At 49.3% G+C, this 16179-nt stretch overlaps 1 protein-coding gene across 1 annotated transcript in view; it reads left to right on the top strand.

The window, feature by feature from the left end:
- ATF6 (activating transcription factor 6) overlaps positions 1-16179 on the top strand; it is a 946910-nt gene that overhangs the window by 642703 nt on the left and 288028 nt on the right. The window contains exon 14 of the mRNA XM_069641287.1: positions 15005-15116. Within this exon, the coding sequence (XP_069497388.1) occupies positions 15005-15116 (112 nt within the window). The remainder of the gene's footprint in view (positions 1-15004; positions 15117-16179) is intronic.

Genomic DNA, 16179 nt, shown 5'->3' with positions numbered 1-16179 from the left:
GGGTGGTGGTTGCTGTTATTTTCAAGATAGCTTCTTTTCATCCATTAGTTCATCGCAGATTTTAATTTCTATATTGTCTATGTTTACACATTCATTCACCCCAGTAAAGCTTTAAAATAGGTCTGAATGCATTTACTATTTGTAAGATGACGTTCCTAGAGGTTCTGACAACAGAGCACGAAGCGGGTTTCATGAAGCTTGCCACAAGCAATAACGTTTCCATTAAATGTTGTGCTACTACAGCCCCACTGCAGCTCCTTTCTTCTTTATAAAAGCATTAGTCTTTTTCTCTCTACAGCATAATAAAACTTAACATAATTTTTGCAACCTGAATTTTCCTTTGTGCTGTCTTCTCTGCTCCCTACCCTTCCAATCACTGGCATGCAAGTACTAACCTCACATCACGATTTCAATTGCCTAAAAATGTATACATATGAATGCAGGTGCAAACAATGACATGCTTTACGTAACCAAGGTTTCCACAAAGCACTTCAAGTGATCAGACCTCGGCTTCTCCACATTTTATCACATGTCCCTAAACCCATTGAAGAAGATCATCACTGAAGACTCGGGTGCTTCTGACCTGCACCTGCCTGTCAGAACTGTCACTCCTGATGCATGTCACAATGCCTTTAAATTCCATACAAAGCTTACATTAGATTGCAAAAGCACACCTTCTTCGAATAAAAAAACAGTTTTCAAGTAACCACAGTGTCCGCTATACTAGAATCTCTGGTGCACTGACTGACTATCTGGTGAGACTATGTCTGCCTGTCAAATCAAGTGGTACGAGACTGGGAAGGGGCCAGTGCAGTAATAATGCAATTCTGTGACAGTATTGGATCCACTAGCAGAGGAGCACCAGGGTACACCTATGTGTCCCTACACTTATTAAAAGTGTCCTATTGTGAGGGCGTAAATGTTATCACTTATAAGTACTCCAATTTTTGTAGTTGATGTCTCTGTGAGATTACATTATTTGCCAAGGATCCCACAGCAAAGCAGGGATTTTAATCCACTCTGCAATTTAGGCAAGGCCACCTTCTTCCATACTTTACTTGGAACAAACATTTAAGTTTTGGGTGTCAAAGCCTACAAGAATACTGTCCTATAGAGTTTACTTGCAAAATGCACAAAATGCATAGTAAATCATCATGACAACATGTAAATCCTTATAGCAGCATGTTGAGCCAAAATGATATCACTGTACCTTTTATTTTCCACATCTTGAATGGAAAACTATAAGATGCAAATATCTATTTACCCACTTTATTTTCAGCGCTTTAAGACGCACAATAAAAGAAGTTGTGTAAAAAAAACTCACTCAGCTTTGGAGATTCATCACAAACCTCCAGCGTGGTGGTATCTATGGTTTTAAGAACATGCAACTAAGGACATCAAAGCAAACTTTACTTTTTAGCATATTAAGCTATTTGACTTTGAGTATGAACAAATATTTCAAAGGGTGCTTTATTTTGTTGCTCATTAACTGTCACAGATTGCAAGGTGACTGCTGGTCTTTCTGATGACAAAAAAAGTTCATTATGGCACCGGCTGCAGAGGGACGCAGCCTGTGTGACTCAGGGGAAACGGGCAATGCTTGATCACCCAAGCAGATTGTAGATTTTCCTCAGAAGAAACAAAATGCGCCCAGAACCATGTTTTGTTTTAGTTATGTTAGAACGTTAATAAAACAAATTCAGAGCCAGCGTCTCTAAATTTGTTGTATTAGCAGTCTAACATTACTAAAACACACCCAGAGGAGGTGACGGCATCAGGACTCCCAATGCTGCCACCGGCTCAGTTTGTTTTAGTAAAGTTACAAACTCAGAGCGGGTGACGGCATTGGGACTGTTGGGGAGGAGCTAGCGCCTTCCTGCACCCCCCAAGCGCTTTAGAATTGGGCAAGACTTCTTTTAACTGTTTTCTAAGCACTACAAGAGTCCAGGGGGGAGCCGGGGCACTAAATGAAGGAACTTATTTAAATATTTAGTTTTAAAATCACAAAGTATGGTAGGAGTCAAAAATACTCCCCCCACCCCTCTCTTCCCGGAAGGAAAGTGGCCTGTGCTATGGCCTGCGCTAAAAATGGATCGCAGAGCATGCAGTGTTGCTTCACTGAGGCTAGCTCTGGCGGAGCACACAAAGTGGCTGGGCGGCGGTTTTCTGCGCATCTAAAGCCCATGCAGGCTAACACTCAATGCATGACGTACAGAATTATGAAACCAGGTTTAAAAGAGATTGTAAGACTAGATAAAAGTATGAGTATAATGAGTGAAGTGTGTAGAGTATGGAGGGAAGGTGTGTTTATATATAAATGTTCCTAATGTAGCAAAATTATGAAAAATGAAGCTACAATGTATTCTTGCATAGACTAGCGGTATGCTAAGTAGTTTGTCCTAAACGGAAACCTAGCCATGAAGGAAGGAAGACTGCAGCACCCCTTGTAGGAAAAGGACAGTTTTGGATGAGCCATGCCAGTATCCAGTCAACAATTTAAACAGTATATATGGCTCCTGCCTGGCACCAGTCTGCAGGAGCTTGGAGCAGTTGAGGGAGATAATATACCATTCAGGAGCAGAGTTATTTGCCCCATCCTCATTTCTGTACAGATTACATTTGTTATCCTTGCAATATAAGACTCTTGGCCTTAATTCCTTAGAGGGGTGAACTTTAATCTGGTGTGAGCGTGATTAGGGGTACCCATATACTTAAGGGGTTCCCCTGTAAATTGGGCTACCTTTCAGGACTCCCAATGCCACCACCCGCTCTGAGTTTGTTTTAGTAATGTTAACACATTAATAAAATGAATTCAGAGACGGCTCTAAATTAGTTTTATTAGCAGTATAACGTTACTAAAACAAACCCAGAGCGGGGGACTGCATCGGGACTCCTAATGACAGTAGTTTCGGCTATTTAGGTAGTGCTGGATACTATCTTGTAGGTATTGATACAATGACAATGCTGCTAATTCACAAAGACACTTTATGTAATGAACCCGTACGATTGCACTTTGGATTTCCAATGGCTGCTCTCATGCCGCGTCATAAACATATGATGCGGCTACCCCATACTATACTGAGTGCAAGTTGTGTTATGCTGGATATGCTGGAGCACAATGGCACCTTGTACACTTTACAAACACAACTGCACTTTGAACCTTACATGGCTGACCGAGAATTAACACTCATAGTACATTGATTGCTGATGCATGATGGCACTGCAAGTGACATGCAAGATATACGTTATGTGGGACAAATATTGTGACACTGAACTGATTTACTGCTACCCAAGGTCCTAACATCACAACAGTGCCACCAATACATCAGCAGTACAATTGGATACTTTAATGCTAAAAGTGCAGCTGAATCATTGATGCCCTGAACACATAAGCATCCAATTAGCATGGCCTGTACCCCTTTCGCCTTAAACAGCACAGGTAGACATGTAATTTGCATACTACCATACACACACACCTAACATGATCAGAAATTCTTGCCGATGTGCCTATAGACTGAAGAGTATGATTGCATTGGAACAAAACATATGCATGCAACCCTGAGTCTAACATCCCTTAATATGGGAATTCCCAGAGAGGTCAGACACAGGACCGAGATGGCGCCCAGCATAGCACCCTAGTCCCACACAGACCATCACACACAAGAAAGAGTAGAGGGACTGGTCTCAAAACATACCATAGAGACAGTATTTAACAATGGTGCACCTCTCACAGTCAACTCTGATGAAGCCTTGACGGCGAAATGCGTTGGTTCACTCCCTGGAGTCTTTTTTATTTTGTCTGTCATCTCCACTGGTGGTTTTACAATTTTTTTCAGAATTTTAATCAAGTTTACTTAATAAAGCAACAATCAATCATCAAAACCCTTACCTGGAGTCGCGGTGGCGTACCCCTGCGAACGAGGATGAGAGGGGCTACTCTGAGTGCGAAGGCGACGCATGGAGTTGTCCCTGATTTTTTGGGATATTGTATATTCATCACTCGACTTTGGTATTTAAAGTTATGGTTCTACGAGCAACTACGATGCCGATTAAGCTCAGCAACAGAATGGTTTCTTGATGTTGATTCGAAGGAACTGTCGGGTAAGATCTTCTTGACACATTTAGTCCCCATGCCAAAAAGCAGACATTAGGGAGAGGTAGGGTCGTTTGTTGCACAAAAGCAAGCAGCTTAGAATCTCATCATATCTTCGATTCTCAAAAATATTTGTCTCTCTGACTTTCTGTGGCCCGATGGAGAATACTCCTTTTAAATTGTGCTCCTCCTGCAACAATTTTCACTGGGTATACAAGCACCAGGTGTGCAGTAGTTGTCTCCCGGATGACAGGAATGAGTGTTGGGCCTGTAAACCTTTCAAGTAAAAAAATACTAAAGGAGCGCAGAATGCTGCACTGGGCCGAGCATGCGATGTAGTCATTCCAATCGCAGAGTGAGTCACCCTTGGCAGCAGAAGACTTCAAAGCTGAAGAGGACTTCTCCCTCGGTTTTCATGGCGTCAATCCCCAGTACCATAGGGCGGATGTCTAGTCTCAATGTGGAGACCACACCTTGTGATGCACGGCTGGACATAAAATAAAGAAGACATGGGGTGGCTGAAGTCGAGCGTAGGTGCTCCAACTCTCGTAAATTCAAAAAAACATTGAAAACTAGCCAAAACCTCTGCCCCATTCGCCACTGAAACAAGAGTGACACACACTTTGTTTACTCTGCGTCAGAACACAAAACACACATCTAAAAAACTGTTGAAGACTGCAGCTTATTCTAAATTAATCACAGAAAAAACTCATAAGCATCACACAATAACCTGATCAGAAAATGATGGGAAGGATAATTTCTCCAGCATGGGGTCTGGCATGGATTCACATGCTCATGAATATTCCCCGTCGTCAGGCTGGGAATCCTCGGTAAAGAAAAAACCAGTATCAGTTTCGTTTCTGATCTGTCTTTCGTAGTAATAACCAATCACTGGTCTCTGTGTCATACTGACCACAGCCAATGACTGCCCTCTACCTTAGCACCGCCTCTGGCAGCCATCTTCAGATTTTTACCGCACGTTCATGTGTTGGGATCCTTGTGCTATTGCTCTCGAGCGTTAGTGCTATTTTTTCACGTTTTTTCTCAAAAACTTCGTTTTTTTTTTTTTTCGGTCAAAAGAGCCTCAAGCTCCACCGACTCTCCATCCGATCAACGGGGACCCGTGTCGGATTCGTCTGCGCCCCTCAAGGGTGAAGATTTCGTCGAGCTATGCTTTTGGAGGACTCCAGAAGCTTCTCAGGCCCGGACATGGCCCAGGAGAAGGGAAGCTCGACGCCCGGAAAGCTGTTCAGGGTCTGCCCTGGATGCCAGCTGCAGAACGTCTTTAAGGAGGACGAACACTCCTTTTGTCTCTACTGCTTACATGAGGACAAGACGCACGTGGAGAAGGACTGTGCGTTTTGCGGCAATATGTCGGAGCGGACCATGAAGGACCGCCATCAACGCCTCGCCAACTGGCTGGAAGGGAAGAGCCCGTCAGGCGAGAAGAAGAGGAAGAAATCCGAGCGGTCTTCTAAGACCTTTGAGGACGCCCCGGCGACAGGGGTCCAACACAAGGCCAAGCACCGCGAGTCCGCTGGCACCGGGAGCGCCGAACGGTCGGGCTCTACGGGCGCCAGGTAGGGCGCACCCTCCCCGGCACCTTCAGCCACGAGCCAACGCTCTGGGTCGGGTAAGAGGAAGGGCGAGCACCCGGCGAAGCTCCTGGAGAGGCCCCGGTCGAGCTGGAAGGCCCCATCGGAGGGGGAGCGAGGCAGTGTCCCCCCCCTCAAGGATAAGGCGGTGAGCGCACCTAAGGTGGTGAAGGCCTTAATCCATCCGACCAAGCCCTCTATCGATACTGTCTCGGCGGCCCTGGCTCAGCCTGTGGAGGCTACACCAGTGGTGGCGATCTCGGGGCTCAGAGTCTCCCTGCCACCTCAGAGGGAGTCCTCTTTTGTGCCCATCGATAGGACCCCCGTGAAATCCCCGGCGGGGAAGAAAAAGGGGGGGCAGGGCGTCGTCGTAGATTCGGCTTCAACCTCGGAGGAAGAGCTGATCGAGGTCTTAAGCCACGGCCTTGGCGTGGATGAAGACCGGCCCGTCGGGATGGATCCCGACGCAGGTGACGACATCGTCGAGGGTGCCGACGGGGCCCCTGATCGCCCGTCGGATTCCCCTCTGCCAGCGCCGCAAGACAACTCGGCGGCCATTTGGTTGGCTATACAGTCCTTATGCTCAGAGATAAGGACGAGACTACCGTTGCCGACGGAGGAACCTCTCCCGTCGGGGGATCCTGAACCGGGACCTTCTGGTGTTCCCCCGCCCAAGAAAAGAAGGATTCACCCTCCACCTCCTTTTCAGCCGTTGCGCCCCGTCCAGCCCTCCTCCCCGTCCACCCGAGGGGATGATACGGGGACTGACACGGCAGCGACGGGTACGGACGACGAGGTATACGACGAGGATCTACCGTCGTCACCTCCCACCAGGGCTTCTCCGCCCGACGAGATTGGATCGTTCCACTCCATGATCGCCAGGGCATCCAAGCTTTTCCAACTCTGCCCTGAGGAGAAGAAAAAGGAAGGATTCCTTTATCAACGGCGCGAGGCCAAGAGGAAGACGGTCCTCGCGGTGCCTCTACTGGACGACATTTGGGATGAGGGCATCGCCCTCCTCAAGAACCCTTCCACGACGCCAGCTAGAAGAGACCGGTACGAGAAGAAGTACCGGGTCCCGGACGCGGCCCCCCTGTGCCTCCGGGTGCAGCCTACCCCGGACTCCGTCGTCTCCGCGGCGGCAAGGAAGAAAGCGGGGGGGGGGGTGCGGCCTCCACATCGACTTCCCCACCGGACGGCGAGGGAAAGAAATTGGACGCTGTGGGACGCAGGGTCATCTCGTCTGCAGCGACGATGATTAAAGCGGCCAACGCCTTGGCTATCGTGGCCCGCTACGACAGGGAGCTATGGTACAAACTGGCTCCCCTGCTGGACTTCCTACCGGACGACAAGAGGGCGGATGCCCTGGAGATACTACAGGAAGGTGAGGTGGCGTCGGACCACGCCATCACTATTGCGACGGACATCGCCGACACTGGGTTTCGCCAGTTGGGCAACGGCGTGTGCCTTAGGCGGCGTGGATGGCTCAAGGCTACGGACTTCCGTCAAGACGTACAGACCAGAGTCCTGGACATGCCGTTCGATGGGAACAACCTGTTTGGGAAAACAGTGGACGATTCCCTTCAGGCCATTAAAGCGGACACTGAGACGGCCCGGGCCCTTGGGGTTCTGCAGCAACGACGGACGCCCTTTCGGAGCAGCGGAGGCAAGGGCGCCTCCAAAGGTTCCGGCGGCGGTTTCTCCACCTACCGTCAAGCGGCCCGCTCGTCGTCTCTGGAGGCCTACAGAGGACGAGGCAAGTCTGGCGGACCCCGCCGTCGTCGCCAAGGAGGTCAAGGCGGCAAAGCCTCGTCGAAACAGGATTGAACCGGCCGTGGGGTCGGGCCCCCACCGAAGCACCCCGGTGGGAGGCCGGCTGGCAAGCTTCGTCAGCGTGTGGGAGTCCATCTCCACCGACCGTTGGGTGCTGGACGCCTTAGCCCGGGGCCACGCGCTCGAGTTTCAAAGAAGGTGCCCGCGCGTCCCCCCCGTGGCCAGGAAAGAGCTTCACGTCCCTCAGCTTCTCCTGGAGGTAAAGGCGATGCTCAGGAAGGGCGCCATCGAACTCGTCCCAAAGAGGCTTCGGGGCTCCGGAGTTTACTCGAGATACTTCCTCGTGAAGAAGAAGACGGGAGGATGGCGCCCCATCCTAGACCTGCAACGTCTGAACAAGTTCATCAAGGCGCAGAAGTTCCGGATGGTCACCCTCCAGCACGTCCTGGGTCAGCTGGAGGAAGGAGACTTCCTGTCGTCGTTGGATTTGGAGGATGCCTACTTCCATATTCCCATCCTAAAGGGGCACCGAAAATTCCTCAGGTTTGTGGTCCAAGGGCGTCACTACCAGTTCAAAGCCCTCCCCTTCGGACTACGGTCGGCACCCAGGGTATTCACCAAGTGCCTTGCACCGGTGGCGGCGCAGCTGCGCCGCGAGGGGATCCACGTCTACCCCTACCTGGACGACTGGCTCATCCGAGCCAAGATGAGGGAGCTCGCCGTGGAGCACACGGCAAGGACCGTCCAACTTCTCACGGACCTGGGATTCTCCGTGAACTACGCCAAGTCCCACCTGGTACCCGCGCAAAACGCACTGTTTCTGGGAGCGAAGCTCGACACAGTGTCCCTTCTGGCCTGCCCGTCGGAGGAAAGGACCAGGTCCATCCTGGGCAAGGTACAGCGGATGTTGGTTTCCGACGCGGCCAAGGTGAGGTCCATCAAGTCCCTCCTCGGAATGATGTCTTCTTGCATCTACCTCATTCCCATGTGCAGGCTCCGGATGCGCCCGTTGCAGGAGTTCCTGGACGCACGCTGGATCCAAACGACGGGCGGCTTCGAGGAGAGGATCACACTCGACGAGAGTTTCCGCCGAGCGGTCCGGTGGTGGGGCATCCGCGCGCATCTGACGGCGGGCATGGACTTCCAGACCCCAGACCACCAGGAGACAGTGACCACGGATGCCTCCCTGGAAGGGTGGGGAGCGCACACCGAAAATCTGCACGTGAGAGGCCTTTGGCTCCCGACGGAGAAGTCCCTCCATATCAACGTCCTGGAGCTCCGTGCAGTGTTCTGGGCCCTCAGGTCCTTCCTTCCGTCCCTCAAGGGCAAGGTGGTGAGGATCTTCACCGACAACACCACCACCATGTTTTACATCAGGAAACAGGGCGGAACCAGGTCCCCAGCACTGTCCAAGGAGGCGCAGGACCTGTGGCATTGGGCCGTCGCCCAAAGGATGTTTCTGGTGCCGTTTCATCTGGCAGGGATAAAAAACACCATCGCCGACCCACTCAGCAGGGAGCTGCGCTCATGCCACGAGTGGGAACTACGGCAGGATCTAGTGGATCGCCTCTTCCGACGGTGGGGCACACCCCAGATAGACCTGTTCGCGAAGGCGACGAACTCCAAGTGCCGGAGGTTCGCCAGCAGGTTTCCCCAGGCGAGGAGCATGGGCGATGCTTTCTCGTTCCCCTGGGAGGGCCTGTTCCTCTACGCGTTCCCTCCTTTGCCACTGCTAATCCGGCTCGTCAACCAGCTCAAGAGGTCACGGTGCAGGATGATCCTCGTCGCACCTGCGTGGCCGAGGCAGATATGGTTCCCGGACCTTCTGGACTTGTCAGCGTCTCCGCCAATCAAGCTGCCGGTGGACGCGGATCTACTCTCCAGGGAAGGAGGCGCCATCCTCCACCACGACCCGAAATCGCTGAACTTGCAGGCCTGGCTCCTGCAGCGCTAGAGTTTGGAGGATACAACATACCGGCCGACTGCAGAGAGGTTCTTGCAAAGGCCAGGGCGTCCTCGACTCTTGAATGCTACGGACACAAATGGAAGAGGTTCTCTGTCTGGTGCCACGCACAGAAGATTAACCCTCTACGGATTACGGCTCCCCAGGTACTGCCGTACCTGCTGACGCTGGCCAAAGCTGGACTGGCACACGCGTCCATCAAGATTCATCTTGCTGCGATCTCCCGATACACCAGAACCACGGGCCGGACGTCCTTGTGGTCTCATCGTCTGGTGAAAGAGTTCATGAAGGGACTGTTCAGATCGTACCCGCCGCTGAAGGCTCCGGCCCCGGCTTGGGAGCTCAACGTGGTGCTGACCAAGCTCATGGGACCTCCGTTCGAGCCTCTGCACTCGGCCCCGTTGAAGTTTCTGTCGTGGAAAACAGCGTTTCTTGTGGCCATCACCTCCGCACGACGGGTGGGAGAGATCCAGGCCCTTTCCTGCAAGGCCCCGTACTTGACTTTTCACGACACGAGGGTAGTGCTCAGGACGCACCCCTCCTTCATGCCCAAGGTACCGTCGGACTTCCATCTCAACGAACCCTTGGTGTTGCCTGTGTTCTTCCCGTCGCCTTCGTCGCCGGCTGAGAGGACTTTGCACTCGCTGGATGTGGCTACAGCGCTGAAGTTCTACGTGGACCGCACAAAGTGTTTTCGGAAGACGTCACAACTCTTTGTGAACTTTGGACCTGTCAATCAGGGGAAGGCTCTCTCGAAGGCTTCCATTTCCAGATGGCTCTCCGGCTGTATCATGTACTGTCATCGGTTGGCAAACCGACCGCTGCCTGGCCGTCCGAGAGCCCATTCCACCAGAGCGATCGCAGCTACCACGGCGTTCCTTTCTGGTGTGCCCCTGCTGGACATATGCAGGGCTGCTACGTGGAGGTCGACGCACACCTTCACGAAATTCTACTGCGTCGATCGGGATTCCAGGGAGGAGTCCAGGGTCGGCCAAGCAGTGCTGCGCAACCTGTTCGCCTGAGGTGAGCCTGGTGAGGAGGTAAGATGCTTAATGTTGAGTTTGATGTAATGCTTAATGTTGAGCCTTTGCCACCTCCCGTGGTTGTGCATGTGTGTACTGCTATGTATTCTTTATTCATGAGCATGTGAATCCATGCCAGACCCCATGCTGGAGAAGGAACAAGTTACTTACCTGTAACTGTTGTTCTCCAGCATGGGTCTGGCATGGATTCACATGCGAACCCTCCCGCCTACCCCTCTGCTGCTCTTCACTTGGTCATACTGCCACTTCACGTGCTTCCAAATCTGAAGATGGCTGCCAGAGGCGGTGCTTAGGTAGAGGGCAGTCATTGGCTGTGGTCAGTATGACGCAGAGACCAGTGATTGGTTATTACTACGAAAGACAGATCAGAAACGAAATTGATACTGGTTTTTTCTTTACCGAGGATTCCCAGCCTGACGACGGGGAATATTCATGAGCATGTGAATCCATGCCAGACCCATGCTGGAGAACAACAGTTACAGGTAAGTAACTTGTTCCTTATCTAATGTAATGGAAAAGTAGGGTTTCTTAGAATAACACTAGGAGGAAGAGAAGCACACATCCTCTGAATGTAAATGACCAAAGAGCGATTCCATGAAACAATGGAAACAATGTAATCTTTTATGAAATGTATTGAAAATCACCCTATCAACAGAAAAAAGTTGTTTCAATAGACAGTGGCCCAAATAAAAAGTCTGAAGTGTAAGAAATTCAACATGAGGTAGAATTAAGAATGACAAGAGGCCATTCTTGATGAGAATCTAGACATAGAGCCAGAATACAAGCCTGTTCCTGCCCCAGATGGGGAGGGTCCGCCAATAACATCTTTACCCACTGACGATCAGTTTGTATATAATATTACGTAGGGCAGCAGATACATTTGTAATTGAAACCAATGAGTCAGAGTAGGACACTGACTTCATTGAGGATATTGTACAAGAAAAGAAGGCTGTAGCTCAGTTTGCAAATCAACGGTGACTACACTCCTTGCGGCAATGGATTCCATTGCCGCAAGAAGTGTAGTTGCCATCGATTTGGATCGCTCCTAGAGGCCCAAGGCTGTATTTATTTGCCTAGTAGACTCGATTTGTACGAGTCTCCCCATGTTACCCGCTGACATGGCTATCACAGTCCGGTACCCATAACAGGACTGTAACGCTCACCTGATTCCCACGGAGGCGCAGGTCTGGCTTCGAGTGCTGGTGCTTCTTCAATGGTGAAGCGCAGGACTCTGAAGATGGACAAGAAGGGCCCCTCTACTCTGGCTTCTCTGGCTCGCAGGAATATTCCCCTGTGCGTGAAAAGGGAGTATTACCTACTGACTGAGTTATGCTCAAGCCTCCCACTCTCTTCCAACCCTCCACGATACCCTTCCACGATTCCCCGTGAAGTCTCACCTTAGGGTCATGAAGGATGGGCTCTCCATCCTGCTTCTGATGCAGGGGCGCGTTGAAACCCAGTTACTTCACTGGATTGAGGATTGATGGGAGTTCAGGTAAGCTTGACTATTCAGGTAAGGCGCTGTAAAAGTTCTGCTGCAAGTTCAAAAGTCCAAGCTTTATAATAATTTTCATAGTCTTGTTGCAGCAAGCGCTAATGCTTATGTCTTTTTCCCCTTAGGGGCCGGGGTTCGGAATGCCGGAGATATGGCGCCGACCCGAAGTGAAACGTGCAGTTCCAGTAAATGACAGGTAAATTCTGGATGAGCGCTCGGGTAATGTCTTTGCATTCGCTCATTCAATGTCTTTGTCTTTTTTCCCCATAGGGGCCGGGGTCCGGAAAATGCCTGGAAGCGGCAAGACCCGAAATGAAATGGGAATGACCCAACAGCTAAGTCTTAGAAGGAAACTGATCTTTTCCTATTCCTTTCCTTCTCTCACCTTGTTCTTGTCTTTTCTCTCTAGGCTCTGGGAAGTGGCTGTGGATCCGGATGATCGCTGCTGAAGATGGAGGCGTCCAGGATAGGTGAGTGAAATGCAGCGCTGCAGCGATCGTAGCGAAATGCTTTTAAAAATGATGTCTTCCTTTTCAGGATCGTCGGTGTGATGTCTCCGTGGTGCTGATTTAGCAGGTAAGGTCTTTTGTCTCCCTTTGCAGGTGACCCAGGATACTGACAGGCGTGGCTGAGGTCCCGATGCAGGAGCTGACACAGTGAGCGTCCAGCTGCGAGGAGCAGAACAACGCGAAGCGTGAGTTGCTGATCGGGTGTGGTTTAAATAGCTTTGGAAGAAGTTCCAAGTGTGTATCCTTCCACTGATCAGGTATGTATCCTTCCCCGACCACACCCGGGTGGAAAGTAATCCCACAGGTAAAGTAGTTCCATTCAGGCCTAGAGAGGGCCTGGATGTAGCAGCATGGTCTGCATCAGGTAAGTGCACATTAAAACACTTGAACACATGTCTAGCTTTATGAGCCTGGCGCCCAAGGCGCCAGGACAGGGGTCCAACATGAGCCTGGCGCCTAAGGCGCCAGGACTGCGTCCAAAGGGCCCCAGCTTGGGCCCGCTGGCACTCCCCTGGGGGAAATGATGCCTGCCTCTGGGGTTGCTGGGTCGGACCTGGCTCCTTGGAGGTAGGCATCATGACAAGGACTCTCAGAACAGCATCCCTGCTGCACCACAGCAGACGATTACCTTTACGGACAGCACCACTACCAGTGATTATCCTGATAAAGGCCACCACCACCTCGGGCTCTTACCCAGCCCAGCTTGGCCGAAACACTTCCGTGTCAATGTTCTGTGGCACAACCCTTGTATATGTGTTTATAGATAGTGTTGTGTACACTATTTTGTTTAGTACCCCCGGACCTACCACAGTCCTGGGTCGCACCCTGTAAAAATTCTATGTCACTACTTACCTGTATTGTATACCCGTGCATCACTGTGAAATTGTCTCTCGACAATTGAAGAGGATGATACTCACCTGTATTTCCCTTGAAAAACAAACGTCTGTACAAAAACTTTCGTGCATTTCGAAAGTCTTATAAATGTTTAATTATATTCATCTGTGCAAAATCGTTTTGGAGGCAAAATAAAATAGCTTCAAAACTAGACAGCTGTCTACGGATCTTTCACCCTGATTTCTAGCATTTTGCATACAGGTACCCTCCTGGGCATATCCAGACTCTGCCAGGTGCCCTTTATATAATCTAGACGAGTACACCAGGCAGTCAGCATTGCATAAAGAAACCTGGCAGGGGAGTATACCAGATAACTTGCAAAGCTTCCAGGAATGTTAAAGAAAGACTGTTACAGAATTAGTTGCGTAAACAGAAACCTTGTGATTCAATTGTCATCCTGCTTAAGAATCCAGGGGAAGAGGTACACCCTATGGATGCAAGGGTTTCTACCTTGGAGAACATTTTTGTCAGAACTATTCTTTCTTCGGTTGTGAACAACGTTTTGCCAGTATCAAGTTGAAGATATTTCCTTGCACATTGGTATTTTGTTTGTAATGCAAGGGTCGGGATAGGATGTTTTGGACACAAGGACGGCTTTTCGGTTATTGACATCCTTACGCAGACTGCTTAGTTTTGGTTTACAGATTGGGAAATTCCTCTTTAGCATAGCGTCACAGAGGCATTTTTCATTTAATAAATATCTGACAAAAACATGACAGCCTTGTGTCCGGATTTCATTTTTGATCCCTCACATAGGCCATGGAAATCGTTCAACCGATACTACAAGAAGTGGTCTGGTTATTTCCGAGGAATTCCGATTCCCTCTCCACACTTGCAGATAACTGATTAAGGAGTTACCACATGCATGCAGGGCTCCCGTTTGTGGCCTTACCACTGTGCTTAAGAGGTTATTCCTCCGCAAATCTTTGCCATGAACAATGCTCCGACTATTTGCATGGGAGAGATTTGCAATGGCTACCACCATTGCAACCCCACCTTAATGCCTTTTTTAAAGTTAAGCCTAGCTTTAACTGGCAGCATCCAACAAAATGAACCAAAACTGAAGGCCTGTGAATGTCCACACATCACCACGTGGAGTGTTGCCGCATGTGTGAAGGGTTTCCACGCATGTGTGGTACTCTTAATACCACATTGTCTACAGTATGCATCAGAGGAGGATTTCTCGGCTGCAGTTTTTAGATATTATTTTCAGTTAAGAGGCTCACAATCACTCTTGAGGTTTGGGGTTCGTGTTTGCTCCTTAAATCCCCATCAGCTGGTACATCAGAGATTGTTGAAAGTCAGCATGAAAAAATCTAGTTCTTCGTCTGGGACAGCAGTAAGGTCTGTACTGATTGTACAGGCGCAGAGGATTATTTTTCTCTCTTGCTCTGACCTCATAGGTGGAAACATTCTTCACTGACCACACAGCTGCTCAATGGGCAAAATCCACACACTCAATGTGTAACTAACGGGTAACATTTATTTCCATTAAGAGAAAGAAAGACCCCATTCCACATGGAATTAGGCTTGTAAAATGTATGCGCCAGAATGAAAATATGCTCTGCTGCCTGCTTTCTTTTCACCTCTCCTACTGAAATGATGCCAATGTGAATGAAGTATTTTGCTTGTTTGGCAGAAACCCAGGGAATGAGTTACAGGTCTATTATGCTTCACCAAGAAGTTACCAAGACTTCCTAGAAGCTCTTCGTCGCAGGGGCGATACCTTCTATGTGGTGTCATTTCGAAGGGTGAGTGCACATTTACTTATACCGGATTTGTGAATGATACTGTTGGGAGACTTCAGTGGCAAACCGAGGGCAATTTTCTTTACAGCCCTACCGCTTTTGTATTCTTATGTGGTGATTGAAATGAAAATGCATGAAGACTAACGATTAAATGGGTTTAAAAAATATGCTTTCTGGAACTGTGTGAAATGAAAGATTTAAAGCCTAAGCCGACAATCGTTGATGATGGGCAATGTCGGTGAAACAGGGCGAATACTTTCAGAAGACGGACAGTGTCCTCTGGGCTCCACCACTCTTGGTCAATAAATAATAAGTGTATGTGTTATGTTATTGGGATTGATACCATGCAGCGCTGCCGTTTCCATAGTGGCCAGACACTCGCAGATCTGAGAGATACAGAGGTGGGTTAGCAAGCATGTTAGATTTTTGGCTGTGGAGCTATGTGGGGCATAGCTGGCTATTGTCCCCTTGTTATGATTGACACTTTTAACCAGTTGAGGTTTATAAGCCAAGAATATTTTGCATTCCAGCACTTGTATCTTTGTGTTTCTCATTTCTAGTGTAGACCAGTAATGTGCTTGTTGGCCAAAAGATGTTACACACATCACAGGGACACTTTTAGCTATGGTCCAGTGTTAATTCTCTGATTTTAATGGGTGGTGGTCACTTGTACCTTTTCACGGCCATTTGCCCATTTCCATTGTGTTTAGGTACGTGCACCTCCCCAAGTTAAAATCAAACCATTCAAAAAAGGAACCTAAAACAGACTAATGGAAATCTGCTTTTGTAGATGTATCGCACCACAACTGACCTTTGAATGGTACTGCATGCTAGGGCAAGACAGAGTATTTTCTTCACCCTGGCCCTCGCTGTAAAACATCATTTGTTTTCACTTTTCAGGAAATGTATCCTTCACATAAGAATTTGCAGCATCAGGACCAAAAATGTGTTTGACTGAAAAAAATTCATTACAAATCAAATCTGCCAATCATTGTTGTATCTAAGGAATGGCACAATGTCATTTCAAATGTATTGCAGACTCATCTTTGTGAATATGCCTTCTCGG

The sequence above is a fragment of the Ambystoma mexicanum genome, chromosome 1q (assembly GCF_040938575.1).
Source record: "Ambystoma mexicanum isolate Mex_15411 chromosome 1q, UKY_AmexF1_1, whole genome shotgun sequence".
Classification (NCBI taxonomy): domain Eukaryota; kingdom Metazoa; phylum Chordata; class Amphibia; order Caudata; family Ambystomatidae; genus Ambystoma; species Ambystoma mexicanum.
Note: the sequence above shows the minus strand (reverse complement) of the source record. Positions and strands in the feature narration are given on the sequence as shown.